General features: G+C 42.0%; 3 protein-coding genes across 8 annotated transcripts; 1 reads left to right on the top strand and 2 right to left on the bottom strand.

Annotated features, from left to right (window-relative positions):
• The first annotated feature begins 708 nt into the window (after nucleotides 1-708).
• On the top strand, nucleotides 709-8,730 carry dlgap5 (discs, large homolog-associated protein 5). Of its 6 annotated transcripts, none has more exons than XM_080455276.1 (18): nucleotides 709-816; nucleotides 1,838-2,088; nucleotides 2,208-2,392; nucleotides 2,633-2,689; nucleotides 2,787-2,955; nucleotides 3,156-3,215; nucleotides 3,340-3,399; nucleotides 3,547-3,668; nucleotides 3,854-4,068; nucleotides 4,237-4,383; nucleotides 4,481-4,569; nucleotides 4,966-5,126; nucleotides 5,396-5,497; nucleotides 5,691-5,946; nucleotides 6,260-6,708; nucleotides 7,962-8,136; nucleotides 8,300-8,349; nucleotides 8,574-8,730. In XM_080455276.1, exons 2-18 carry the CDS (start codon nucleotides 1,851-1,853, stop codon nucleotides 8,679-8,681), a joined length of 2,643 nt encoding a protein of 880 aa, XP_080311402.1. In that variant the 5' UTR covers nucleotides 709-816; nucleotides 1,838-1,850; the 3' UTR covers nucleotides 8,682-8,730. The 6 variants fall into 6 exon arrangements, with proteins under 6 accessions (XP_080311402.1, XP_080311401.1, XP_080311400.1 ...); XM_080455275.1 differs by having other exon boundaries at nucleotides 3,514-3,668; XM_080455274.1 differs by having other exon boundaries at nucleotides 3,493-3,668.
• A 1,003-nt stretch (nucleotides 8,731-9,733) lies between these two features.
• rsph10b (radial spoke head 10 homolog B) lies at nucleotides 9,734-16,830 on the bottom strand (the record flags this gene model as incomplete). The annotated part of the gene is made up of 18 exons (XM_080455687.1): nucleotides 16,759-16,830; nucleotides 16,552-16,620; nucleotides 16,279-16,446; nucleotides 15,946-16,031; nucleotides 15,669-15,789; nucleotides 15,057-15,233; nucleotides 14,582-14,726; nucleotides 14,202-14,329; nucleotides 13,665-13,854; nucleotides 13,368-13,479; nucleotides 13,021-13,100; nucleotides 12,733-12,881; nucleotides 11,934-12,041; nucleotides 11,516-11,638; nucleotides 10,859-10,952; nucleotides 10,430-10,522; nucleotides 10,015-10,246; nucleotides 9,734-9,920 (listed from the first exon to the last, which is right to left on the bottom strand). Exons 2-18 carry the CDS (start codon nucleotides 16,615-16,617, stop codon nucleotides 9,734-9,736), a joined length of 2,259 nt encoding a protein of 752 aa, XP_080311813.1. The 5' UTR covers nucleotides 16,618-16,620; nucleotides 16,759-16,830.
• Nucleotides 16,831-18,950: 2,120 nt separating this feature from the next.
• On the bottom strand, nucleotides 18,951-26,621 carry pms2 (PMS1 homolog 2, mismatch repair system component). Its single transcript, XM_080454428.1, has 15 exons — nucleotides 26,408-26,621; nucleotides 25,639-25,778; nucleotides 25,277-25,363; nucleotides 24,941-25,043; nucleotides 24,485-24,668; nucleotides 23,885-24,052; nucleotides 23,555-23,652; nucleotides 23,303-23,402; nucleotides 23,132-23,216; nucleotides 22,352-22,504; nucleotides 21,312-22,209; nucleotides 20,883-21,050; nucleotides 20,629-20,729; nucleotides 20,050-20,219; nucleotides 18,951-19,610 (listed from the first exon to the last, which is right to left on the bottom strand). Exons 1-15 carry the CDS (start codon nucleotides 26,419-26,421, stop codon nucleotides 19,467-19,469), a joined length of 2,613 nt encoding a protein of 870 aa, XP_080310554.1. The 5' UTR covers nucleotides 26,422-26,621; the 3' UTR covers nucleotides 18,951-19,466.
• Between the last annotated feature and the right edge of the window lie 324 nt (nucleotides 26,622-26,945).

Here is a 26,945-nt window from a genome sequence, read left to right as displayed (position 1 = left end):
TTTATCATGTATAAACCATATAAACTGGAACTATCTGAGGTCACATGAATTACTATTATTGTTGTTGTTAGTGTTGCCAGGTTTTGTGAGAGAAACAAGCAACCACTTCTATGAAAATAAGCCCAAAAGAAGCGAGCCCTTCGCCCTTTAAATGGCTATTTGAAAATAACACACAGCGCGCCGCGTTGCGACCAAGAGTTAAAAAATAAGGATGCGACGCGTTGAGAGTTTGTAGATCTGCTATTTTTAAATTCGAAAAATTTTGAATATTTTTGGGCGGGTCCCTGGCATAGAATATTTTCAGATGGGGGGGTCCGCACAGACAAATAGCTACATAATAATTTGGGGGTCCTTGATGAAAATGTTTGAGAACCACTGGTTTAAACAACAGTGGGAAACAAGCCCAAATAAGCAACTACATTCTAGAAACAAGCCCAAAAAAACGCAACTACCAACTACAAGCGACCTTAAAGTAAACAAGCCCAAAGTCGCTTAAAATAAGCGGACATGGCAACACCGATGTGAATCACTATTATTTTGGACTTCCGTTGTTGTCACTACTCTCGTTTTATCTCGCGATTAGGCATTAGCCTATTAGCCCAATAGCACCCAGCTGGGTGCTCCTCTATCAGCCAATCAGCAGGCAGCAGGCAGCAGCGTGCAGCCAATAAGAGCCTCTGCAGACCGTTTTCAAACCTAACCCGCCATCTTTGTTTGTTGACAACATTCGTCTTGGAAGGAAACGGCTGCGTCGGAGAAAGTTTGGAAGGAAGCAAGTAAGCGTCAAACTCCTTGAAGATTAATTTCCCACTAACGGTAAGATATTTAGATGTGTTATGCAACCAAGAACTGAAACCCTTTCCAACAATCTGAATCTACCACTAGACCCATCGTAATGTAGTGATCAGGTTTGTTAACGCATGTTAGGGTTGCTAGCCGTTAGCAACACGGAAAGCGGCCGAAATGTGGCTATAGTTTGTTTACCAGTGATGAACTCATTTTACTAGCCTCGACTCGTACCAAGGAATCTATGACGGTCTTGGTCCAAGGTTAGTATTTTAAGAAACTATACTGGGTGAGTCGTTAACTAAACAACTTGAATTTCGTAGTAGTTGCAGTGTTGCCAGGTCGGCTTATCATAAGCGACTTCGGGCTTGTTTTACTGTAAAGTTGCTTGAAAATATTGGTAGTTGCGTTTTGGGCTAAAGTGTACTTATTTAGGCTTGCTTCCAAATGTTTTAAACCAGTGATTCTCAAATATTTTCATGTTGTGCCAGGGAACATTTGTGTTAGACTGTTTACAAAAGATTCTTAATTGGAAGAGAGAATTGCAGATCTACAAGCTTACGTCGCTTGAGCTTATAGATCGGCTATTTTCAAGTAGCTGATGCATATAGATTTAGTTAAAGTGCTTATGTGGTCTAAGTTGCTGCGTTTGAGCTTGTTTTCCTAGACCTGGTTGCTTATTTCTTTCACTAAATCTGGCAACACTGGGTAGTAGTTGCGTTGTTGTCATTGGTAACATCAGACGGGAGTAGTGCGTTTTACAGCGTAAAATCTACGCCAGAGTTTACATTAAACCCACACATGGCAACGTTTCAAAATACAGTTGTCCTAGTCTACCTGGAGACTTGCTGCTAGGATATATTTTTTATTATAACCTAAACAAGTCATATAGTTAAAAAAAACTGAAATCTCACCAGTCATAACCTTTGAACTGTAACAAGCACAAGTCTGAAACACACATTTACACAATTCCAATCGGCAAGATGTTTGTTTAAATAATTTTGTACCACATATCAACATTTCTCACCCTCTGTTAACCTGACTGTACCAGGAATCAAGACAATATGGAGGCACCGAGTAAATTTGCTCGCCTGCGGCAGAGAGATGCCAGTGTCCCCATGCTGAGACTCAAGATGTCCCGGAGGAGGTCTCAGTCGCAGAAGGAGAACAGGGAGCGTGCCGTCAACAGCCGCCGGCAGCTTGACCATGTGCCTGAGATGGACTCGACACTGGAGGCCTCCATGGCGGTCAACATGTCCACTGTTAAGGAGACCGGTCCATCTTTGGCGCCGTCAGCTAAAAGTAAGCATTGATTGTGTCCATGCAAGTTAAAACCCTACACATGTTATCTCACATTCAAGATTATATTGCCCTAAAAAAAAGGAACTTTGGTTGTGATCAGCTTGTTCTTTTCTGCGCAGCTGTGGCTGCCACACAACGGATGGAGCAGTTGAAAAGATGGAAAGAGGACAAGCTCTTGCAGAAGGAGAAGGAGAAGAGGGAGAAGGAACGGAAGGGAGTCTTTAAGGTCGGGCTGTTTCACGCCAAGGAGGACTACTTCTCCCTCCAGCTTCCGGCTGCCACGTTTGCCGCCAGGCCCCGGGAGGTGAGAGTGCATTCAAAGCCAGCCCCTTTGCAAGATGAAAGTGTCTCTTCTACAGATTTTTGTCACATAGATAGACTATGATGTAGATCATGTTTATAATAAAGCTTTACTTGTTTTACATGAACCACACATTTGCATTTGCATTTGTTTTGTGCTGAAAATGCTAATGGTTGAGCTGTTATGGTAACCTGCACTATTAAATGGAATAATACATTAGCTATTGTCCCTTCTTCCTACCAGACACAGGTGACGGTGCCCCAGACCCGGGTCACACGTTCATCAAAGCCAGACCAGCAGGTGACGTGTAACTCCATAACCCCACCCAGCACTGTTGTCACGTCAACTTGCATGAGCTTTGACTTCTACTTATGTTTTTCTCCATCTTGTCCCACAGCCAAACAAGCCTGTCATGGGACGAGTGACCAGGAGCCGCACAGCTCTTGTCCAGCCACAGCCAACCCAAGCTACAACCAGGGCCAAAACTGTCCAACCAGCTGTACCATCTACTGCCAGGCCCAAAGCTGTCCAACAAGCTGCTACAAGGGGCAAAGTTGTCCCTAGAGGTAACTAATTGCTTTCTGAGAAAGTAGCCACGTTTGGCCGTATCTTGCTTTATAATGATGCATTATAAAAATCTAAGTGGACCTGTACTGTTACAAATGGCTATATTAAAGCTGAAGATTTTACAGTTTTAATTGATCATGTTTTCTTATTGATCTGTTGGCTGAGATTACACTATCATCTCTGTCTTGTCCTCTTTTAGCAGAGCCAGTGGCTCCTGCAGCAGTTCATAAAAGCTCAAACTTGGACAAGCCTGCTGGAGGTACACACATTTTCTGCTAGTCTCCTGTGGCATTTCAGTAAAAACCTTTGGCCTTAACCCTTTTTATAATGTCATAGAAAATGTAGCTGGTTGTCAAGAATTTTTTTTTTTTTTTGTCCTCCAGGTAGGACAAGAGGCAATGCTAAGCCTGTGGCACCCTCTACTGGCAGAGGAAGGAACAGAGGTATACCTAACATCACAGTACACAATATCCCAACTGACTTTTATTTGCCTGCTGTACTTGATAACATTATTTCTGTGTTCAATTATTCAGCAGTGGTTGAGAAGACTGTACCAGCAGTGTCTGAGGTGGTTGAGAAGACTGTACCAGCAGTGGTTGAGAAGACTCTACCAGTGGTGTCGGAGGTGGTTGAGAAGACTCTACCAGCAGTGGTTGAGAAGACTCTACCAGTGGTGTCGGAGGTGGTTGACGAGACTCCTGTGGTGTCGGAGGTGAGAACTTTTATTATACACACAGTGCAGTGGGCCTTACGACTGTTTACTAATCTTTGTTGTGTTGTCCTTCACATTGTCTACTAAATGGGACTGGATGCATGCTGTATGTGGATAAAAGTAGGGGTAGTTTTTTCACAGTTTCTGTATGTGGTGAGTAAAGTGGTTCTGTTTAATTACCCCAGGACATGGAGTCGAATCACCGTGGGGAAGAGGAGAAGGAGGAAGTTGAGGGGGAGAAGGTGGTTGCGGAATCTGACGCCCTACCTCCCAGAAATGCCACCGGTGGTCCCACCTCCTTCGCCCCTAAAGGGTTTGTGTTTGAGGCCCCCGTTGGACTCTCCACATTCAAATTCGAGCCGCTTACACCACGCTCTGCGGACGAATTCCTCAGACCCAGGTTTGTGTGTGTTTGTGCGTACCCTCCTTGACTCAGAATCTTGGGTTTTAGGTCTTGTCACATGACTGGGGTTCGCGGACCTTGCTATGTGGGACAGTGATACAAAAGAATCTGTTCCCAAACCATGGCTTGACAAACGCTACTCTTACTCTGCTTTCCCCCTGCCAGCCCAAACTTCAACTTCCCACCCGTTCCCCTCTTTGAGGCTGAGACCAGCGGACCGACCAGAGGACCATCTCCCCCTAAATCACCACACCGCTCCCCCCAGGCTCTGGCCGGCCCCCAGGAGCCCCAGCATGATGTGCCATACTTCAGGTGAGAAAATGGTGCAGAACTATCACAAGTCTGTTAACGTAGTATAGAGTGTCTGTGTTTCAGTTTAGTCATTGTCTGGTCTCTCCGCGTTCATCAGGTCACAGGTCACCATTGAGACAGGCAGGCTGACCAGCCTCTGTCAGCTCTGGGAGGTCAAAGTGGATGATGACGCCATCCCTGAAGAGAGTGAGTCTGTCCTCTCAACAGGAACCAGAGGGACACTTTGTGACTTGTCAATATTGTAATCATGCATATCGTTGCTGTCAGAAGGAAACCTTGGATGTCCAAACCGATATTTTTTTTCAGGAAAATTGGGATATAAAGAACCTGTGTTCCAATGGATCTGTGTAGTTGAGTCTCAAGCTCTTAATGCTTTTCATTGGTTCAATATTTTAAACTAGATGTACAAGCTCACAATGTATTTTTGCTACTTTTGAGACACTGTAGTATGAGGAAGTAGGGCATTAATTTATTAAAAAAAACGTTGAAATATGGAGATGCAAGGTTTCCTCCCGACTGAAGATTATCCAGAGTTGTAATTCATTGAACTCTTCCCTCTTGTACATCCTTGTTTGTGTCTAGTGAGGGATCGTATGCGCACAGCGGTGGGCCAGGGCAGGTTGCTCATGAAGGAGCGTTTTGGCCAGTTTCTGGGACTGGTTGATGACTGTGAGCTTGGACGCGGGGAGAAGCTCACCACCTGCACTGACTTGCAGGGTTTCTGGGAGATGGTGTATTTCCAGGTAGGGGCTCAAGTTCTTCATCCCAGTTTGTTTTGAACAGATTATTTTGGTTTATGATGGATGGATTGATCCAAAAATAAATCTGTTGGAATGGTGTGACTGAACTGAGAAAATTTAATGTCTTAATGCTCTAATGCAGCAATTCCCATCCTGTGGGCTAGTGATTGCAAGTGGGTACAAATTATTGGCAAATTAAACATTAATATAAGAAATGATATGTGAATATGTACTGCAGTAGATATTAAGCATTTTGATGCAATTATTTCCAGGTTGAGGATGTATTTAGGAAGTTTGATGCCCTCAAGGAGGCTGAAGCCAGATGCTGGGTGGAGGAAGATAAACCTCCACCGCGTCGGAGGAAGCTTGTCAAGGTAAAAATCTAACTTGCCCAAATATTTGCTTGTCTACTTTTCTTTGTATGTCTTCCTTTTGCTTGGCATGGGGTGAGATGTTTTAGGCCTAGGGTAATATCTGTTACATATTTGTCTCTTTATTAGTCTTCTTGAAACAATTCTGCTGCCTGTATATTTGCTAATACTTGGAGCCAATTTGTGCTTTCCTCAGAAAATACCTCCCACTGCTGCTGCTCCAAAGGGACCGGGCACGAATGCGGAGGCCAAGTCTCGCCTGGCGGCTGTGAAGGCAGCGATGAAGGCCAAGCAGCAGGCTGCGGCTGCAGAGAAAGCTGCCCAGGCTGCTGGTGGCACGGAGGACAACCCCAGCATCCAGGTGTCTGAAGCCCCGACAGTTACCCAGGCCACAGACACCGTGGTCTTCAATGGTGGTTTCTTTAAAGTGGAAAGCCCAGCCAAACAGACCGGTGAGAGTGCTTCACTTTGCAGAGTAGGACGAAAACCCCTTTTTGTGCTCTTATATATCATGGTAGAGACCAGTCAAACGCAAGACTGAAATCTGTCATTTTAATGTTGGCAGACATGACTGTGCAGCATGACTTTTGAATCAAGGTTGCATCATCTAAGTCATGCTAGTGATTTTTGATTTTATGCTACCTGATTAAAAGTTAGCGTTTCTCTTGCTTACAAGCATGCATCTCATAGTTAGGAACCTATGTTTCAAAACCAGTAAATTACAACAGCCTGAACAATGCTCATTCTCTGGTTATGTGTCTGCAGGATCGTTGAGCCGCCTGAGTGCTGCCATGCCGCCTCAGGCTTCTTCTCCCTGTGGTAGAGTGACTCGCCAATCCATTGCCATGTCCCACCTCTCCCCTCTCAACCAATCCTCCCCTGATCACCGTAGACGGACTCCTGCCCGCCACGCTCTCGCCCTGCCTCATACCCCCCACACTCAGTCGGAACACTGTACAGTTACTGAAGCTGGCAGCAGTCCGGAATCGGCTTCTCATCCAGTGCAAGACGGAGAAGAAAAGCCTGAGATCGGCAGCCAGCCACTTTCGCCGAGGCTTTCCCCTACTCCGTGCATACCTTCTTCTCCCTCCAGCCAGGCTCCTGAACCAGACCTGAGCTTCACAGTGTCTCCCTGCCCTGTTGTGCCATCGACACCCACAGTGGTCCGGGCCCAGGAGTCGATAAATGACGGTCCAGACAGCTCAGTTGTTGAGGTAAACATTTTATGTATGCTTTCTAAATGCTGGCTCAATGCCGTAACCATCACGACTCCATGACAGCAGCTGAGACTGACCAGCCTCAGTTGTGCTATAATATTTAGATTTGTGCCTACATTTTTGTTCACCCTGTTATCCTAGTTACTTTGACGCACATGCTTGTCTTTCTGTAATTCTAATTCCTTAACTATACTGCTCAAAGAAATGAATGAAACACGTTGATCCTGTACAACAGGTTTCATGAGCAGTGTATATGTCACAGGGTGAATGGAGAACCAGGTAGATTGAAGACAGAGCGCTCGTTTTTAGGCACGGGGCTTCGGGTCTTTTCGAGATAGGGTTTATTAGCGAGGCTCGCGAGGAGGAGGAGGAGGAGAAGGAGGACGCGGCGCTGCGAGGCGGGGGTTTATTACGTGAGGCTCGCGAGGAGGAGCTCCTCCTCACGAAATAAACCGTCCTCCTTCTCCTCCTCCGAGAAGGAGAACGCGGAGAGGCGGGGCTTTGATGTGCCGACGCGGACCTGTCTTTTGTTGTTCCCCCCCACATAGCAACCAGGAAGCTACGCTAGGGGAACGCTGAACACGCGTGCACACGCTTGTCCACGACGGCGGCGCGCCGACTTAGTGGAGCTTGAGGCCGAGGAAGCGCGCCCTCGCGCCTCCAGGCGCGAGTGCCCGCGCTGACCGGCCGATGCTCTACTAGTCGACTCAGCGCCGTTTGAGTTGTAAACCGATAGGGACAGAATAGTTCTTTTCATGGATCACTGTGTGTGTGGGTGTGTGTGTGTCAGGGAGAAAGTAAAACAAAAGCCAAAACACAATAAAAGTATCTTAACAGTCCTGCTTTCAATAAACCAAAAAAAGCATGAGCGCGTGCGCGCGTGTGTGTGTGTGACTGTGTGTGGTCGCAGCCATATATGTTTGTGCACAAGCCTGGCTTGTGGCTCCCTCTAGTGTTGCTTCTACAGAATTGCTGGGTGGGTGGTAAAAACGAACGCGCCTTCAATCTACCTGGTTCTCCATTCACCCTGTAACATATATACTGCTAAAAGTATGTGATCAAAGTGTTCTTAATTATTTTGAGCAGTATAGTTGATTGACAAAGGTTCATCATGACGCATATGCCAACATTTTATTGTCCTGTCGTATTCATGCCTGGCTGCTTTGCATTAGTTCTTGCAATGCATTGAGCTGAAGAGAAACTTGTGCAAGTTAATCTGTTCAGTAACCAAGTCTCTTGTGATTTTAAAGGATGCTCCTGGCTTGGATATGGAGCGATACTTGCAACCCTCAGAAAGATTCAGCCTGTCACCGAGGAACACAGACGCCATGGAGACGTCGTTGCCCGTGGATGTAGAAATGGAGAGTCCTATTGCTCGACATGGGGATGAGCGAACGCAGGAGGATGCCGATATGCCTCCCACCGGTAAGGATTTTACACACATGCCTGTGTTTCCACCACTAAAGCACTGGGATGGATGCTAAGGCGGAATGTAATTAAAGTGATTGTGTGAAATGTGTATCCAGCGCATGTCACTGCATTTTCACTGAATGTGGCTGTCAATCACTTGTCTCGTCTCTCACTTCAGATTTGGCTCAGGTATTCCCACCCCAGTTACCACAGGCTGTCTTTATTGAGGTACACCCATTGCTTTTCTATTCTTCAGCAAATCTAACTCTTAGCCACTTAAGCACTACTTTGTTGTACCTCGTCTATACTTTTCACCAATATTGACATGCCCCAAATGGGGATGCCGGGTTGAAAACGGTTCAACAGGACTGATAATCCAACTCATATTTCACAATGTATGTTGTTAGCTTTGGGCCTTTTGACACATGGTCTTTCTGCTTTGTGTTTCTCAGGCCCAGAATGCTGACTCAGACCTCCTCCTGTTCACCCCTGACCTGAGGAACAGGATAAGGCAGAGTGTCTGTCCAAATGACCTGATGGTGTTCACCCCTCCCAATTAATGGGAGCACATCTTTTTATCTTTGTATGTGTGAGAAGTCTTTTTTTTTCTACAGCTTTTTTACCCCTGTTTTTTTTGGGGAGGCTCATATTGTTCAGATAAGCCTTTTTAATGTTGAAAGGTTTAAATAAAGATGTCTGTTTTACAATTGACTTTTGCAATCTATCTTTTAATTTTTAAATGAACTTGTGCACTTAAACTCTGTCACACTGTCATGGATAAGTTTTTTTTTGGATTCCATAGATGTCAGCATGACTTCCCTGAAAGCATATCATGCACTGTAAGCTTGTAGACTACCTATTTTCGGTTATTCTGTATTTGAAGTGGTCAAACTAGCCATAGAAAACATGTTCCATCTTCCAGAAAATTCTAATGATCACAGGGGGGCTTCATGCTGTTTCACAGATTAGGACGTGGCCTTAAACCTGAAAAAAATCTGTTGTGAGATTTAATCTCTCTGTAAAGAGAAGTAATGGGCTTAGACAAAAGATCAAATCACATGAACTAAAGCAATTTTCATTTCATTCAACCTAAACCTGTTCTGAGAGATAAAAAAAAATACGTCTTCTGTGTATTTGTCTGGGAAATATTGACGTCAAACAAGACAAGAATGCATCCAATAATTGCAGTGTTTTGATTGAAATTTTTATTAGGCAAAATAATGTAAAACAACACATTTACATTTATGATGCTTTTGTCTAAAAGGTCCGGCCAAAAAAGTCCTTGCGGACTTGTTTCCGTTGGGGTCCTTGAATTAATTTCATATATATATATATATATATATATATATATATATATATATAGTAGCAACCAAACTTGCTATGTCTGAATACAGTTGTATATTGGTAAATCGCCTTTTGTTGGAAGGACTGGCAGGATAGCGGTGACCATTTGAGGAATGTGTACGGGTATCTGCACTTCAACCATTTGATATTGGGGCCTTTGGAACTAGTACATCAGGTATCAAAGCTAAGGGGTGGTTAGATAAAAGCAGTGGTTCTCAACCTTTCTGGATCGGGGCCCATTTGAAAATCTTTAGTATTTGAAGATATTTCATTTCTTCCTTCTGGGTCCGGTGCCAGCAGAGGGTCTTAGTTGCAGGAGAGATGGTGATGCTATCGGTGACTGAGCCACTGAGGATGAATTGACTTCATCATCCTGTCCCTCAGCTTTCTCTGCTGCCGTCTCCTCCTCTTCCTCCTTCTGCCGCCTCTCCTGTACCTCCTTCCACTCTCTCAGCCTGGAACAGGAGAGATCACTTGAAATGACTAGTAAATAGTTTCATTTGCCTCAGATATAAATATTCTACATACGTTTCTACACCTAGTTTGAACCAGACTACCTGGTCTAAGACCTTGGCCAGGCCGATGCGTCTCTGGGCCTCCTGGCGTAACCGCTCCTCCTCCACCTCCCAGCTCAGCAGTCTGCTGTAGTCGTACGCAGGGAAGAAGAGCTGGCTGAAGAACTGGTGCGTCCTCTGGATCCACTGATCCATTTCATCACCATGAGCCTCTGGACCGCCAACTCCCATCACTTTCACTTCCTCGCCAGCCCTTTCTGCAGGTTCTGGTTACAATCATGGACAACCTTTTACATTAGCATGATTTGCAGGGAATATTTAAAAGCCTAATTTATACTTTGTTGCACAACCATGTCACTACGTATAAGTAATTTTTGTATTGTAGGACAAAGTATAGATTATGCCCATATACTTTATGTTTGACACAATCCTTGTTCAGTGTACAGTACCTGTGCTGTGTATAGCCAGCAACTCCTTCTGAAGAGAAGTTTCCTCCTTTTTATGGACCTCTGATGACTGTGTGGCAGAATCAGTGGCCATCGCTGAGAAATGCACACACAAAAAAAACGGTGACATCGTTTAATGTAAGGATTTGTAGTTAGAACAGTGTTCTTTAAAGATTGGAATCAAATTCCAATCACCTCTGCTGATATGCAAATGTTGCCTTAGTGTGGTTCAGTTTAATCAAAGACATGCTGTAAGTTGTATGTTTGCCGCACATTACCGTACACACTCAGCACAAGCATACACTTACATAACTACAGAGTGAAAATGTGTTTCAGAACTGCGTCTGTACATATTAATCAAAAAGTGCAGCACAATATGCATATGTCACAATGTGACACAAATGGTATCGGTGTGTATATTGAAAAAACAACCTGCTGTCTGAGAGGTGGCTACAGGACTGAGATTATGCTGGGACAAAGTGTACTCGGAAGAGGACAACTGCAGAATGTCTCTGGACCTGGCTGTCTGTGTAGAGAAGTACAGTAGGAAATATGATATGACACATTCATTTCACTCATGGGATAAATTAGGGTCGGTCTATCTAAGAAGCTGTTATTTAATTTAAATAATGGCAGGCATCTACATCTGAAATGCAAATATTGGTAAAAGATGTGTGAAGAACACAATTTCATAAATGAGTGATTATCAATTTTGTAGAGGTATTGCATAATATTTCAAGATTTACAGTGAAACGACTAAAGACGGAAAAAGAGAAACAGAAAATAGAAATTTCAGACTTGACAAACCTCCACTGATTTGGAGCTGGCGATATCAGGAGAGATGGGAGACTTCACTCTAGCTGCAGCCTGCATGAACAAACATCTTCCATGAGACCCACTTTAACTCAACTTGTTTCGAACTAGGAATGTGTCCCACCTTAACCTTTTGCCGAAATTGCAGTACACACACAATTGAATCAGTGATCAAACCAAAGAGGGTGAAAGGGTTTGGTGTTATAGTGAGACAAGAGAATGACATTCTAGTATACACAGAGGGAGAGAAGACTAGGGAATATGAAAGGTCCTAACCAAATGTGGATGTCTTATGGCCTCTATGTCTGAACAGGGCTTTTGCTGTCTATCTTGACAAATCAGCTGGCTCTTCACTTCAGCACAGGCTAGGAGAGCTTCTAAGAACTCCAGGAATGTAATCTACAAGGAATAAAGAAGTAGATACAGGTAAAATATTAATGAGCAGGAGAGGGAGATTTACTGGATAGAAGTGTAGGCCGACTGCACAGTTGTTTCTTGCGTGCACGCAAGCAACAAGTCAAGCTTTTGCCGTTGATTTGTAGGCTACTATATGATGTAAGTACATCAATTGTATCTATTCTGAAAAATATTACTTTGATTTATTTTGTATTTGTTGTCAAACCATGAAACGTTAAACTTATATGTTTTCTCATTTGTAACAAAGCATAGATATTGTTAGAACAGAAGAGCTCACCTCTAGATCCAGATTGTAACAGGACCAGTTTCCGGTGTCAATGTTCTCTGCACTCATGATCTTCAATAATTTTCCTGTGGTCAGCTTGGCGTCAAACAGACCAAGATCCTGATTTCGGTGAGAAACATTGATTGTTTAAAAACGGACTTTAACATTCTGGTTTAGGATGAATCAATTAACAAATGACTTAAACAATAGAAACGTGTGGTAGTGGGATGTGGTTTCTTGGCGGCTGCATGCAGAGAGCCACAGGGTGGCGCCCTGCTGCAGTTAACACATGCCATACTTCCAGCCCTATTTCTCTGTTGGTTAGTGCTATATCCTAGGAAGTGTAGGCATGGAACACCCTGCCCAGAATCTTATCATCACCACACCAATCCCATATATAAACTTGACCTACAAACAATGTCTAACCTTAACGAAAAGTAATTAAACCACACCTATCATTCTTAATTCCCTACACCACCTCAATGACTATATTAAAAAAGGAGAGATCACACAGAACACGTTCCAGGCACTGGGAGGCAAACTGGAGCTGGAGGATTGATGGAATGCATTGAAGTCAATGAGAACAAGTATATGAATAAACAGTTAAACTTAGTAAAATATTCGGTTCAGGAAAATAAAAGACATATCGCATTGTTTTCTGACCTCATATTGTTTAAGACGTGCTCTGCACACGATATAGGCCTACCTTTATTGAGGTATCTAAAGAGTACTGGACTGTCCATACTATACAGCCCAGTCAGAAAGTAGTCTGTGCTCACCAATGTAGTGTTCAGAGGAGTAAAAAGGTTACCTTAAACATCCACACAAGGTGCCTGCAGGTCATGGTGCGGTCAGCTGAGGATGCTGGCTTGACTACACTAAAGGCCTGATAGATCTCCCAGCACCTCTCTGTGTAGTTCACAGTAACCACTGCATGAACTGGGTTACTGAACAGAAGCCCTGAATCAAAATAAAGGTTTAGAATTTTAGGAAGGGTGAGATTGCAGTCACTGGACGTGTCCTTGTACGTGTACAGTACGTATATAGTCATCTGTGTGTATAGTAAGCCTATGTGGTGGAATGTGAATGCTGTATGCACCTTTTACATTCTTTGCATTAGGAAGGATGTTGTCATTCATCAGCTTGGAAAAGCATGCCACCAAAATACTGTTTGATGACCTGGGACAATGAAAGACATACTGTACGTTGCTCTTTATTGCACAGAAGAATGCTCAGTGTTAATGTATCCATTTGTAACTGAGATTATAGCTAAATGTAACCAAATGGGTTCAATTGAAATCGGTTTACAATCTTTGGGGCAGGGAACGTGAGTTCTGATCCCATTGATCCATCCATTTGGTTACATTTGTACGCTTTCAGAGTTAAAATAACAGTGTGGACGTTGTATTGTTCCCATGTCAGAGTTACAGAGGTTTCAGTACTCACTGTATGCCCTCATGGTACATGTGGTAGGCCAGAACTACCACACAGCTGATGAATGTGCGTAGAAGCATGGCAGTGAAGGGAGAGTGGACCTCTTCTTCTGGAGGGACTTCCTCTGAGAACATCCACACACATGATCATTAGAGTTAATGTTACACTTGCTTACAAGAGCAAGATTTTCACCATATAACACATATGTATTTACTGTTCTCAACTGTAGCAAAATTGCGAAATACAATCGCACACAATGTATTGAGCCGATATAATACTATATGACTGAAACAGCAAGGGTCCCCTCACCTCTGATGAGGCGGTCTACTTGTGCCAGAGTGATGTCATGATGGTGGATGTAGCAGTCTTTCAGCAGACGCCAGAATTGCAGGCGCGACAGCAGGAAGGTGTTGTCTGGCAACTGAGGGTGACCAAGGCTGCTGTAGAAACTGTAGATAGACCTCAGCTCAGAGATGTGTCGAAGGACCACGAACTCCACCTGTTTCACGCACACATACACACACACACACACACACACACACACACACACACACACACACACACACACACACACACACACATTTGTATTACTATACTTGTGAGGATGGGAACATTTTAGGACGCCAATTTTATAAGTTTTTGTCCTTTTTAACTGTAACCCTAAAGCCTGAGTTATACACTGATTTGAGAAATTATTTGACTGATTGATTTGTGGGCAATTATTTAGTTATACAGTATATTGATGTGTTGACCAAATTAGCAGCAGGAATTCTAAATGAAAAGTTATTTTTTTTCTTCAAACCTTGACAGCATACATTGACAATTATCTGTGAAATGTGACCAGACCTGTTTGCGCTCCACATCCCTCTGGCTGCTGGGGACTTTCTCCAGCAGAGATCCAATATCCAGAGCCACGTCCGGCCCGAGCACCACCGAGTCACTATCTGAGCCCCACAGCCTCCTGGGACATATGCCTACGACAACATACACCACACTCATTAATGACACTCAGTAGACTCAGTCAATAGAAGGTCTAATACCTCCACTCCACTTCCTCTATACTTGTTATTCACTAGACTAGAGAGTCAACTTCATTTTCAAGATTTTATTGTCACAAATGATACATTTGATTTGTAGCAGGACCTAAAGCATACTACCTATCCATAATAAAACACATATACAGTAGCATGTAAGACACATTCACTAAACAATGGAAATTGGTTTACAGTCTTCGGGGAGGGGAGTATGAGTTCTGATCCCACTGAGGTTGGGCGTCTTTGAACCATCCAAACAGAAGGAAGGGAACTCTGCCATGTGATCATCCACAAACTCCCCTTCAAAAACACGTCCGTTCTTGAATATGAACTTTCCCTGCGACACAAACATTTGAGTCACTTTTAGAATCTCCAATTAACCATGATATGAACCCTAGCATGATAGCATCCCTATTCTGGGTATGTCATTATAGGTCAAGATTCTTAAAAAGCCTAGGCCTATATTCTTAATTTATAGTCCATCACACGTTGGTCGTCAGCTCAAAACATATTGCATCGCAATGTATTTTGAGCTTGCACATTTTTGCTGCTGTCATACGTCAAACTCATCACTTTAATATATCTCAACTTTGAATACTGGAATCAATAGAAGAGTACAAAATAATGATATTTAGGGAATTGCAGACGCCAGCAGATCGATTTTTACCTGTCCGTGTTTTGTATTGTGCTTCCATCCTCCTTGGTAGAGGGCCCCACCGGCATAATAGAAGGTGCCACGTCCATGCCTCTGACCTTGGACAAACTCCCCCCTGTACTCATTTCTCTGGGGGTACTGGGAGCCAGGCTTTCGCTTCAGGAACCAGGTATGTGTGCCTTTCCCATGCTGACAAGCAAGACAATAGAACATACTGTAATATAACCAACTACAGGGAAGAGAATCTGTGGACTTACATGAATTATATGACCTCGCAGGAATCCCTCAAATTTACTAAAATACAGAAGGTGGATCTGCACTCTGCCGAAACAATAGGCTATAGGAGGACACAGTTCCAATAAAAAAAAACACAATTTAGCTACATAGTGTCCAACTTAAAGATGCAAGTGAAACAAATATATAATATAGGCTACAATAAATAAAGGTGATCATCATCTGATATAAAAGTAAAATGAAAAATGAGAACTTTACACAGGAAAATAATTGTAATCAGAGTGTACAAATGGAACCAGTTGGACCCATTCACTTAGTTACATTTATACACTGTCTGCGTTAAAATATCACGCCGGATTTAGCAGTGTATATTGATGTTTTCTTTCATACCTGAACACCGTTGTGCCATGTCCCACTGTATTCCTGCTTCAGGTGTAGCCACTTCATAGTTCCCTCACCGTGCCTTTGGTTGTTCTTCCACTCACCCTCATAAAGGTTACCTGATGGGTAGCTGTTAGGAAACAGATGTCATTATCGTGTTCATGATCATTTTCATTGGAAATTCAAATACTGCATGATGGGCCTCGTGTAATGTCATATCAAGGACAGTATTCAAACAAAGGCAAACTAACTAACTGTGCTTTGTCTTTGTTTTTTCAGTGCATACCGTCTCACTCCCCATCCCTCTATGTTGTTATGCACCCAGTCTCCGTCAAACCAGGATGTTGCATCCCGGTTGTAATGGATTGTACCCTAATAATAAGCAACAGTTAAACACATTAGTTTTTGCATGAGTCAGTTTCAACCTGGCGTCCCTATTTTAGGCATGTCATTATATTTCATAAACATTCTAATCATTTTCTTTAAAATAAATGTTTTAAGTATAACATAGGGCAAATTGGGTTTCATAATACACCAGTGGCAGTGCAGAAAATACCTAGTAGCAAGCAAGTATTCTTTTGATTAAGAAAGGGTTAGAGGCCTAGTTGGAAAATCATACCTTGCCATGTCTTTTGCCACGATGCCATGTCCCTCTGAATATCACAGAGGCACACTTGTGGGTTCCAACCCCATGTTGTATGGCGTTGAACACCTCTCCCTCATAGGTGCTTCCATCCAACCAGGTGTATTTTCCATGGCCCATGGGCACATTAGACACAAACTCCCCCTGTCACATTAGAAAGATTAGTTCCCTTAGTTTTTTTCTTTATATGTCAAAGTTTGTGAATTAATGGCCATCACTTTATAATAATAAATAATAATAATAATATACCTCATATTTCACTCCATTTTCCCACATGTAGACACCACGCCCATGCATGAGTCCTTCTGAAAACATACCCTTCAGAGAAACATAAATATTAATCAGTTAATATTTGAGCAAGGCGGGCTTTGCTGATGTTAAGTTAATCAAATTTCCTTACAAACTTCACAAGTTCACATCAAGGTGCGCTATTTAATTTAATTTTAAGGAGCCTACCTTGTACACATGGCCTCCTTGAAAATATGCAACACCTTCTCCATGAAAACGGTCTTTACACTTTTCTCCTTCATACCTGTCAGTGTAAAATGTAAGTTCATATTTCCTGAAGGCAAGTCCACGTCCACCACCTGTCCCTGAGAAACTGTATAGGCTAGCCATGGATCACACGATGGTCGTCTGTCACGACCGTCATGGATGAACTTCAACCTGGTGTTTGCACTTTCTCCATTTATAGCCTGTACATCTACATAAACGTTCAAATTTCAAATATAAAGTGCTTATCCTATGGCCATGGATGTTACAATTATGTACGGGTCCTCAAAGGTACCCGTAATTTCCGTATTGTTCAATAAAAAGCATTTTAATCCGATCGGTGGTCATTTTATCATAATTATTATGTATCAGAGAGCAGTACACCTCCCAACCGATAGGGTCACGTAGTTGAAAGCATATGGAGGAAATACGGAGAAAATGGCCATCGATCGGATTAAAATACTTTTTATTGAACAATACGGAAGATACGGGTACTTCTGAGAACCGGACATAATTGTAACATCCGTGGCCATGGGGTAAGCACTAAATATTTGAAATCTGAAGGTTTATGTAGGTTGAAGTTCATGACATCCATGACTGTCATATAATATATAACAGTCGTGTTTCAGGGCTACATAGGCTAAACATGTCATTACTTCATCTTTGAATTATATTTAATTAATACCGATTTACCTCTTAACAATAATATCAGAAAGGTCAGGAAGTTCATATATCTCTTGGTTTTTCTCCGGCAGGTTGTTAGTTATCGGGTCGACTTGCGAAGTGAACGAGGTTGTCAAATTTGACTGTTGTTCCGACTCCTGTTCGTGTTCGACACCTGGTTCCAACACAAAACTGACAGAACCATCCGACAAGATCTTACTCTCCGTTAACTCGGGTGTAGTAGCTTTATCAGCACCCTTTGTTTTCTTCTTTTTATCGCCCTTTGCCATTGAATAAGCGGGGTTCTCAGACTGCACCGATGTCCAAAACAATCGTCTCCATAGCAACGTTACGGCAGTGGTTCTCAACCTGTGGGTCGGGACCACCAGGGGGGTCCCCAGATGACAGTGAAGTGACAACTTAAAGGTAGGGTAAGTGATTTGCAATTATTCAAATAATTGCAAAATGGATCTATGTTCTGATAGTGCTCGTTAATATAGAGTGTCCTGTCCATATAAGGAGTCTCCATGTCTCTCCAGCTCTTTATAAAACAGAAAATGCATTTTCGTTTCAGTTTCAGTTTCATTTTTATCCAATCAGGATAGAGAACTCAATCAGGATATAGATTAAACAAGTGAAATTGGAAGTGATTACACTAAGAAATGAGCAGACACAATTAGAACTGGAACACTATAAAAATAAAGCTTAAAAATGGGTATTTTCTCCTGATTGGCTGAGATTTTGACACCTACCAGAAAATGTATATACCCAAAAATATCACTTACCCTACCTTTAAGGACTCTTAAGACCTTTTTGATACCTCAAAAAAGAAAAGAAAAAAGACCACTATTGCATAAAATTAATCAACAACCTACTATAAAACTGGTCAAAGATTGGCCAAATTGTCAAACAATATAAGAATGAGGCAAACAATTCAAATAAATGTATCTGTGGAACCGAAAAACTAAAGTTAATACCTCAACTCTAAAGGTCCTTACACACCGGGGCGATTTTTTCGTGCGAATAATACGCTTTTTTAAAAAACCTTATAAAGTCAATGCAAGCGTACATGGCGCGAAAAAGCGGAAAAGCGAAGCGAAAAAGCGTCTTTTAATTATTCGGAACGAGTCTGAATTTTGCGTATATTCGCACATTCGCCGGTGTGTAACCGCCTTTACAATTCCAAGTGCCTGTCAGGGTGGGGGGTCCAAAGTTCAAATATGATTATTTTGGGGGGGGGGGGCACGGCCTGAAAAGGTTGAATACCACTGCGCTTCGGGATCTGTCAGAGTTCAAAAAGGTGTACTCTCTGGTGGAACATTACAAGCCACCAAGTAGGCCTAGTAGGCTACAAGTAGTTTTAAGAGAAGAGTAGTTTTAAATAACACACACACTACATAAAAAAAGAACACTTTAATACACGAAGCACAGTGAAAACACACCAGTTTGACAAAACTTGCAGGTCAGCTGTCAGGAGACAGACATAACAATGCAAATTAAAGGGTGTACAGTGATATTTTTTGTTAAAATAATTGTTGAACAGCTTTTATAGTTATAATTGCTATATAAGCTAGTGTTCGGGTCTCGTTGTCTCTCCAGCTGTTGCATTAACAGAAAACAAATGTTTCATCCAATGAGAGAAGATACAGAACACAAATATTGTGTTTTTTAACAAATGAGCGGACAGTTGGAATTGAAACAATACACAATTGGAGATTATAAATGGGTTCTCTCTCCTGATTGGATGAACTTGGTGACCCACCTGAAATTTATTTTTTGTTTATCAAAGAGCTGGGGAGACCCTTGTTACCACAAACACTACTGTATATAGCACTACTGTATCACAGATTTGAGGGGAAAGAAATTGCGGAGAAAAAATTAAATCTCCTTTAATAGCCACCGATTCCGCTATGGTACAAAATGCAGATATGGGCTCAATATAGGATCGGTCAATCCAATATATCAGACTACCTCTAACAAACAAACTTGTGTCAAGACAATCAGTATCCTCAGTCCTGTGAAATCATATCCAAATTAGCCAGGTGTCTCATGGTGGGCCTTCCATGCGGGCAGTTCCACGGCTGTTCAATCTCTCCCATGTGAACTACCAGCTTCTTCATCTCGCTGACACTCAAAGCAGTACCAATCATCACCTGAGGATGCAGCCAAGCACAAATATCAGACAGGACATTAGGAGGTAAAATGAAATATAATTGTTGAAAAAAAACCTATGGAAAGATATTCTTAATTAACCACATGAACACTAATGTTCCTATTCTGTGCAAGCATGTCATAATACTGTAGGTGAACATTCTGAAAGAATAGCAGATCTACAAGTTAACAACGTGCCGCATTGTGACAAGTTTTGAGATAGTAGATAAGCTATTTTCAAGAGATTTAGTGTAGAGGGAAATCGTAGGGGGCCAAGGATAGACCCCCGGGGGGCCCAAACAGTCAAACAAAGTATATACAGTATGGTTTTTAATATTCTCTTAATAGGAAACTGTTTCCTCTACACATGCCCCTCTTAAAAAATAAATATGTATTTCCTTTTCATTTACATAGCAAATTCAATGATCAACATGAACTCACTGATTTCCTACAGGACCTGGAGGCAAACATCTGTCTGACGCGAGAAGGGCGACACATGACCCCTGGGCTGTCACTCAACATGAAGATCAGCTCCTCGATGTCCGCCGGGCCAAACGTCCAGTTCTTACTGGTTGGTTTGGACACCAGCTTCACTCTCTGCATCACCTGGGCTGCAAACACAATCAGTAATGTTTCGACCTTCCATTGGCATCATGTATTCTCAGAAGCATGTCATTTCAGACCTGATGCTTTCAGGGAATATGCATATTGTCGCTTTCGGGCAGAAACCTTGTCCAAAACCGCCACTTTTCAGGAAATTGAAATTGAATTGTTTTCGCATTGTGAGCTTGTAGATCGGCTATTTTTGGAAAAAAAAATTGCACGACATTGTCAAATGACAATGTATAAATTGGGCATTAATTTATATATATTTTTAAAAACATAAAAAGATGAAATATGGAGATACAATGTTTCTGCTCGTCAGTGATGATGATATGCTGTCACAAGGAAATCAACAGTAACCAGTGTCATATAACAAAGTACTTTGTACTACTTTCCCTCTTTCTAAATTATGCATACCATCCTCATCAATGACGAACTCAAAGCCATTCTTTCTGAAGATCTCAATGTTCTCCATCAGTACATTCTCACTGACTGCAGTAAGGTGAAGATTCTGAGGCCTGAAAATGGACCAGGATTCAAAGCAAAACTTACTCAAGCTATCAAAAACAGTGGTAATAACATGGTTTTGTAAAGGAAATGGAATTTCAAACAACCTAATTACTGAAATGCAAAGATGTGGAACGTCTCTAGACAGATAAGCATGCCCTTACGCTATGAGTTTCTGTCCTTGGAGGGCAGTGTGCTGCTGGAGCATCTCAAAGTTGTATTTCTCATCTGTCGCGTGCTGGTCGATCATGAAGAGGTCCGACTTGAACTTTGTGATGATGAAGCCCAGGTTAAACTGACCAATGATCTCCATGTCTTTGAACATGTCCTTACTGCAGAAATGAGAGAAAGCAATTTCAGTGGTTTTTAGGTCCTAATGCTAAATGTTACTTGCTTGCTTCTCCAGATATGTTCTTCTAACCTGTTCTGCATAATAAGGTAATGTCTATGTCTTAAATGAAAGGGTAGCATGTATTTAGTGTTTGTAATCCATAATGAAATGGTATACTAGTCTAGTCCAACTAGTCCAAGTATCACAGAACAGTATTGCAGAAGACATGAGGGAACGTATGGTCAACACATCAATATCCCACCCAATCTCCTTCTTGAGCTCATCCTCTGCACTCTGGTTCTCTCCAGGACTGATCTTAGCCCTGAAGCGCCTGTACTTCAGACCTTTGTCGGCTTTCGCTGTCTTCTGCTCCTGCAGCCTCTTCAACCTCCCCGTCAACTCGTGGAAAGAGAAATGGAGTGGCAGTGTCCTCTTCCTTAAACGTATGGGAGCATCCACACTGGACACGGAAGAGTCCTCAGAAGAGAGTGGGTGAGTGGCGGATCTCTCCTCTACAGGCAGATCCTCTTTTCTGGGTCTTTTGGCCCTTGGGGTCTGGCTGGAGTCTTCACTGGAAGAACATGGTTCAGTCTGTGTGTCTGGCTGTTCCGGGACATTCTGAGGCGTGTCCAAGGATTCCTCAAATGTCTCGTGTTTGTTGCTAGGTGTGTCAGTTGCCAGATTGGGAGAGTTGAGCTCTGAACCCGAACAGGGGCTAGCTGGTGATGGTAAAATGGAGGAACATTCAGGCAAGGTATCATCTTTTCCATTGTCTACGTCACTTTGTGGGGTCCTTCCATACCTGAACCCATCTAGTACTGACCTCCCCACTAGGGAAGATTTTGTTAAATCTCTGGTGGATTTAACAGGGGATTTTATCGTTGAACTGTGGGCGGAAGTCTTTTCTGAACCCTTAAAGAATGACTGCAGCGTCTTCTGCATTGGTCCACTGTTTGTAGCTTTGGGAGCACTTGACTTGGTCCCATTGCTGGAACCGTGATGCATTGAGAAAGCAGCTTTCAGCCCAGCCAGGTTAAGAGATGATTTGGGACTTTGGAACACCGATTCAGAATCCTCTCCAGGTTCTGAAATGTTCTCGTCAGATGGGACCACCTGAAATTGTTCAGATTCAGACCTCGTTTTCACAAGTTTGTGGGCATCTAGAGAAAGAAACAAAAAGTAAAATCTCTGCATTTTTATTAGTGCATTCACCAGTCCCCAACATTAATCATAAACAAAGTGAGAATCAATAATATTACTATTCTTATCCATTAATTAATAAGCCTTAACATTTGTTCTTACTAGTGCTGAGGATGGGTATATGATTGAGGTTGATCTTATTGACTCCAGTCTCATACATGGCGATGAGAGAGGTCTTCAGAGTGGCCAGCAGGAGTTTCTCCTCCTGGAGAAAGATCTGGCGCTTGTCTGGAGTGACGTTAACATCGACACACTCTGGAGAAGCACCACCAAATAAAATACAAGAAGCTTAGAATGATGTTTTCTGAGGATATAGGATCTGGTTTATTATCATTGTGTAAATACTTTGTGAAAGCACCGATAGTTATCCCCACAATATCCAGCACAAGATCAATATCAAGGTACTTCGTGAAGAATTTGTATTTTGTACATACCGACCAGCCCCACCTGTAACCTGGTCTAACAAAACTACACATTGTAATTTACATATTTATAAAGTTGCCAATTTCACCATTAGCAAAGGAGATTAAATCAAACAACCAAGGTGGATAAATACAATAGGCGTATTTAGGAAAAAGTACTTAAAACTATAATGTAATAGTTAGGAGTCTGTATGTACTTAACTTGTGAAAACCTTTTTTAATGGTTAACGCTAGATTAACAAGTACAAACCCTCGACTTTGGATAAGGTCTATTTCCCTACTGTTGAGATGAGCTGTTATTTGATTCTATAGACATCCATGAATTGAGCTAAACTAGGCTGAGCTCACCATTCAACCTTCAAATTGCATAAAAAGGTATTCATGAGTTTGTCAAGAGCGGGTATGTTTTTATGATAAGTAATGATGAACCTCTTTTTTGATATGGGTGTATTGGTCTTACCTGAGGCAACTGCTATGTTCAAGGCAACAAACGGATACTGATGCCTGTTAAACATGTGATATACTTCATTTACAATTTTGATCACCTATGAGAGAGAGAGAAAAAAAAACATAAGTTGGGCCCAAAATACAGCCACATACGCTTACAATTAGAACACATTTTAATTAATACCTTAGTGGGATCACATGGCCGGTTGTTGATGAAAAAGAACTGTCTGTCTGTGGCACTTCTCCCGACACCATGGTCTCCTCGTGACACAAAGCCAGTGATGCTGCAACACAGGCCATTTATATGTGTAAATACTCTGTCTCTTGATCGTAGATTAAGGAATACAAATGGTGCATGTCGAAGTGAATAATAGAAGTATAGAAGAATAAAACTTTTGTTGCATAGATTGACAATACAGCAATCTTCTTCACTTACGTAAAGAGATTTTGGGGTAATTCTGTACCATTGAGTCCATAGTCTTCCTTAATATTTTCTGCTGGGGGCAGTTGCTGAAAAGGCAGCAGATTCTGTATCTGTAGAAATAAAGGTTTTGTGTTATTAGAGAGTGGGATAAAAGTCTTCAGGAAAGGAAAAATATGCAATTCTACTGCTGACATACTGTAGATAGTGATGAGCACTTGATGTCGTCTTGAATTGAGAAGAATGGTACGAAAACTGACATTTTGCTTACATTGCATTCACTCATGTTACTGTAAGGTATTTTCAGCCAAACGTTCACCAAATGCTACTATGTTATCCTCCAACCTGCTTTGGTCCAAATATGGCACCTATGTTGTCCCTCATGTTCTGGCTGCCACTAGTGCTGAGGACCGGGCTGCGTTTTCCTTGCCCAGTCTGGTTGGAACAGGTAATACGCACTCCACTGGAAATAATACAGTATGACTGGAGTACGTGGATCATTTTAGTGTACTCCTGAAAACACAAAATCAATATCAGAACAGGAATTTTTCTTAGCACACACGTACAAGTTGGTGACATACACACACGTGCGGACGCGCGCACACACACACACACACACACACACACACACACACACACACATACGCACACGCACACGCACACACTTTTGGATTGATGAAATTGTGTTTTACATTGGGCTACGGTACCGTAAAAAGTAAAGCCTTTATATTGAGTATTGGAGCAGATAAAGGACACATTTAAATTATGTATGGACTGTATACACATAGGATTTACACAAGTAAATCTTATAACAAAAACCTCATTGAAGATTCCACAAGGGCATTACATTGCAAATCATATCTTCATAATCAAATAATCATACTTTCAAACCCCAATGTAGGGATTCCATTCTAGATGTCCCTAAATGGGACAAAACAAACTAACCTTCTTTATGTTGCGTTGGAACTCTTTGTATCGCACAGGCAGGGTGTAGAAGAGCTGTTGTAGGGTGATGGTGGTGCCCTGCTGTCGAGGGTGGGGACACCTCTGCACCAAGGCACCATTATGGTCAAACACCAGCTTGGTCCCCACCTGAGCCGACTCATGGCATGTCACCACACTCAGGTCACTGGCAAAGAGGGGTTCGTTTTGGGGTGATTAACGTGATCAAATTTGTAGTCTGTATGCAGAATGATTATTTAAGTTTAAACTTAAATGAATTCCCTATATACTGTAACTAGGTGGATATAGAGCCCCCTCCAAAGACATGCAGTAGTTAGAACTAGTTATGAACTAGTGTACTAATCATATAATTGTGAAACAAAATCTTTATTTTTCACTCATTTAACACATATCATGAAAGAAATTTCCGGATTATAATGTTGGTCTTTGTTGGTTTACCTCAGAGCACATAAAGAGCTCAAGGCTTCACCTCTGAAGCCAAACGTTTCCACGTGGATGAGGTCAGAGAAATCCCTGATCTTTGATGTGTGATGCTTCAATGCTGGGAGAAAGAGGGGAATGGTTTGTCTTGATCAGAGAGAACAGCCAACATTTTGACTAAGAATAATGAATGGAATGACACAAACACAGACCAGTGTCAATACGGTGTCAATACACGCCATTGTCTATTTACAGCTTCGGCCATATATCGCATATAAACAAAGACCATTTCCCTGTTAATTACTTTTATTTTTTTGATACCAGACTGCCGTACAAATACAAGATGACACTTACTCAATCCTTCAAAGTTGTCCTCCTCCACTCCTTTGCCATTGTCAGTCACTTCCACAAGCTCGGCTCCACAGTCCTTCAACCGGACATCTGGAACATCAGAATAAGACTTATTGGACAGGTATACACATATGTATTAGAATTAGAACTTGTCTTAATTTACACAGAAGTTCAGACTCAGTACACATAAGGACATGCAAATGCAAGACGGGAAGGAATAAAATGTGTGCAGACTAGATGACTGAAATCATAATCTGCCTCAGTATAGCAAATAAAATTAACATTATTTCTATCTAATAAAGTCTTATTATGGAAGCCGATAGATAGACAGACAGACAGAAATTGCAATATATCTATATACATACCAATATTGGTGGCCCCTGCATCAATGCTGTTCTCTACCAGCTCTTTGACAGCAGTGGACAGGGTCAGCACAACTTGTCCAGAACAGATTTGATGGACTGACTGTCTGTCAATTGCCTTGATGGCTCCAGCTGGCTCAGAACTGTAGAGAAAGCAAGCATAATGTGCAACAATACGTAATTGTACAATAGATGGTATTTGTGGTGCTGCTGATTATTACAAGCCTTATGTTGGCTATTAGAGCAGTTGGTTCTCAACCTTTTCAGGCCGGGGCCCACCAAAGTAATCATATTTGAACTGGGGACCCCCTAGCTTCTCTCGAACGCTCTGGACCAGGGCTAGGGACCCCCCACCCTGACAAGCACTTGGAATTGTAGGCATTACATTTAGGCATTACATCTACAAGCTCACTTGTGAGATATTTTCACAATTATTACAGCTATTTTCACAATTTCTGACTCTTTCTTATGTAATTTGACTATTTGGCCAATGTTTTACCAGTTTTTAATAGTATAGTTTGTTGATTACTTTTGATGCAATGATGGTCTTTTTCTTTTTCTTTCTTATTTTGAGGTATTAAAAGGGTCTTATAAGTCCTTCAATTGTCACTTCACTGTCATCTAGGGACCCCCCAACATCATATGGGGACCCCCAGGTTGAGAACCACTGTTAGAGCTAGGTAATCATGCTCCTGTCTAAGACCCTGAAGTGAAACAGTAATTGTATCCGAATTCCGAAAACATAGGGGGTGATTTAGTTTAGATAACTTACCAAGCATCAGTCATGTTTAATGCGGAGTGACAATGCTTCAGACTGCTAACTTTGTAACTTAGCAATGCCTTGCCATCTTCCTCTAAGAAGGTGTGGAAAAAGGGCAAGAGGTAAACGTTAACGTTAACTTGCTGTCATTCATTCACCATGTTCCTGAGCATTTAAAATAATTGTATTTAATCCTTATATATTATGTGGCGCTGGTGCTGCGCTCGTACTCCAAGCTGTGTTGTAAACACAAGTGGTTAAACCAGTGTTGCCAGGTTTTGCGACGGAAACAAGCAACCGGGTCTAGGAAAATAAGCCCAAAAGAAGCGACCGTGCTCATGTGTATCTTCATGTGTATTTTTCATGTATATTTTCAATAAACGATCTGCTATTTTTTTTTTACCACCGAATAAAATGTGGAATATTTGGAAATGTTTTTGAAACATTCTAACAACAAATAGGCTACATATTAATTCTGGCGGTCCCATGATGACATGAACATATTTGAGAACCACTGGTTTAAATAATAATTACAAAATTTGGAAGCAAG

The sequence above is a fragment of the Gymnoscopelus braueri genome (genome assembly GCF_963280865.1).
Source record: "Gymnoscopelus braueri genome assembly, chromosome: 17".
Lineage (NCBI taxonomy): Eukaryota > Metazoa > Chordata > Actinopteri > Myctophiformes > Myctophidae > Gymnoscopelus > Gymnoscopelus braueri.
Note: the sequence above shows the minus strand (reverse complement) of the source record. Positions and strands in the feature narration are given on the sequence as shown.

Excerpts from the sequence above, each read along its gene's own strand:
- dlgap5 (XM_080455271.1), top strand. The coding sequence starts at position 1,851 with ATGGAGGCACCGAGTAAATTTGCTCGCCTGCGGCAGAGAGATGCCAGT. Across the intron at positions 2,956-3,155 it reads GGGCAAAGTTGTCCCTAGAG|CAGAGCCAGTGGCTCCTGCA; the intron begins GTAACTAATTGC and ends GTCCTCTTTTAG. Across the intron at positions 8,350-8,573 it reads CACAGGCTGTCTTTATTGAG|GCCCAGAATGCTGACTCAGA; the intron begins GTACACCCATTG and ends TGTGTTTCTCAG.
- pms2 (XM_080454428.1), bottom strand. Across the intron at positions 23,217-23,302 it reads GGCCATGTGATCCCACTAAG|GTGATCAAAATTGTAAATGA; the intron begins GTATTAATTAAA and ends TCTCTCTCATAG. Across the intron at positions 22,505-23,131 it reads GAACATAGCAGTTGCCTCAG|AGTGTGTCGATGTTAACGTC; the intron begins GTAAGACCAATA and ends GTGCTTCTCCAG.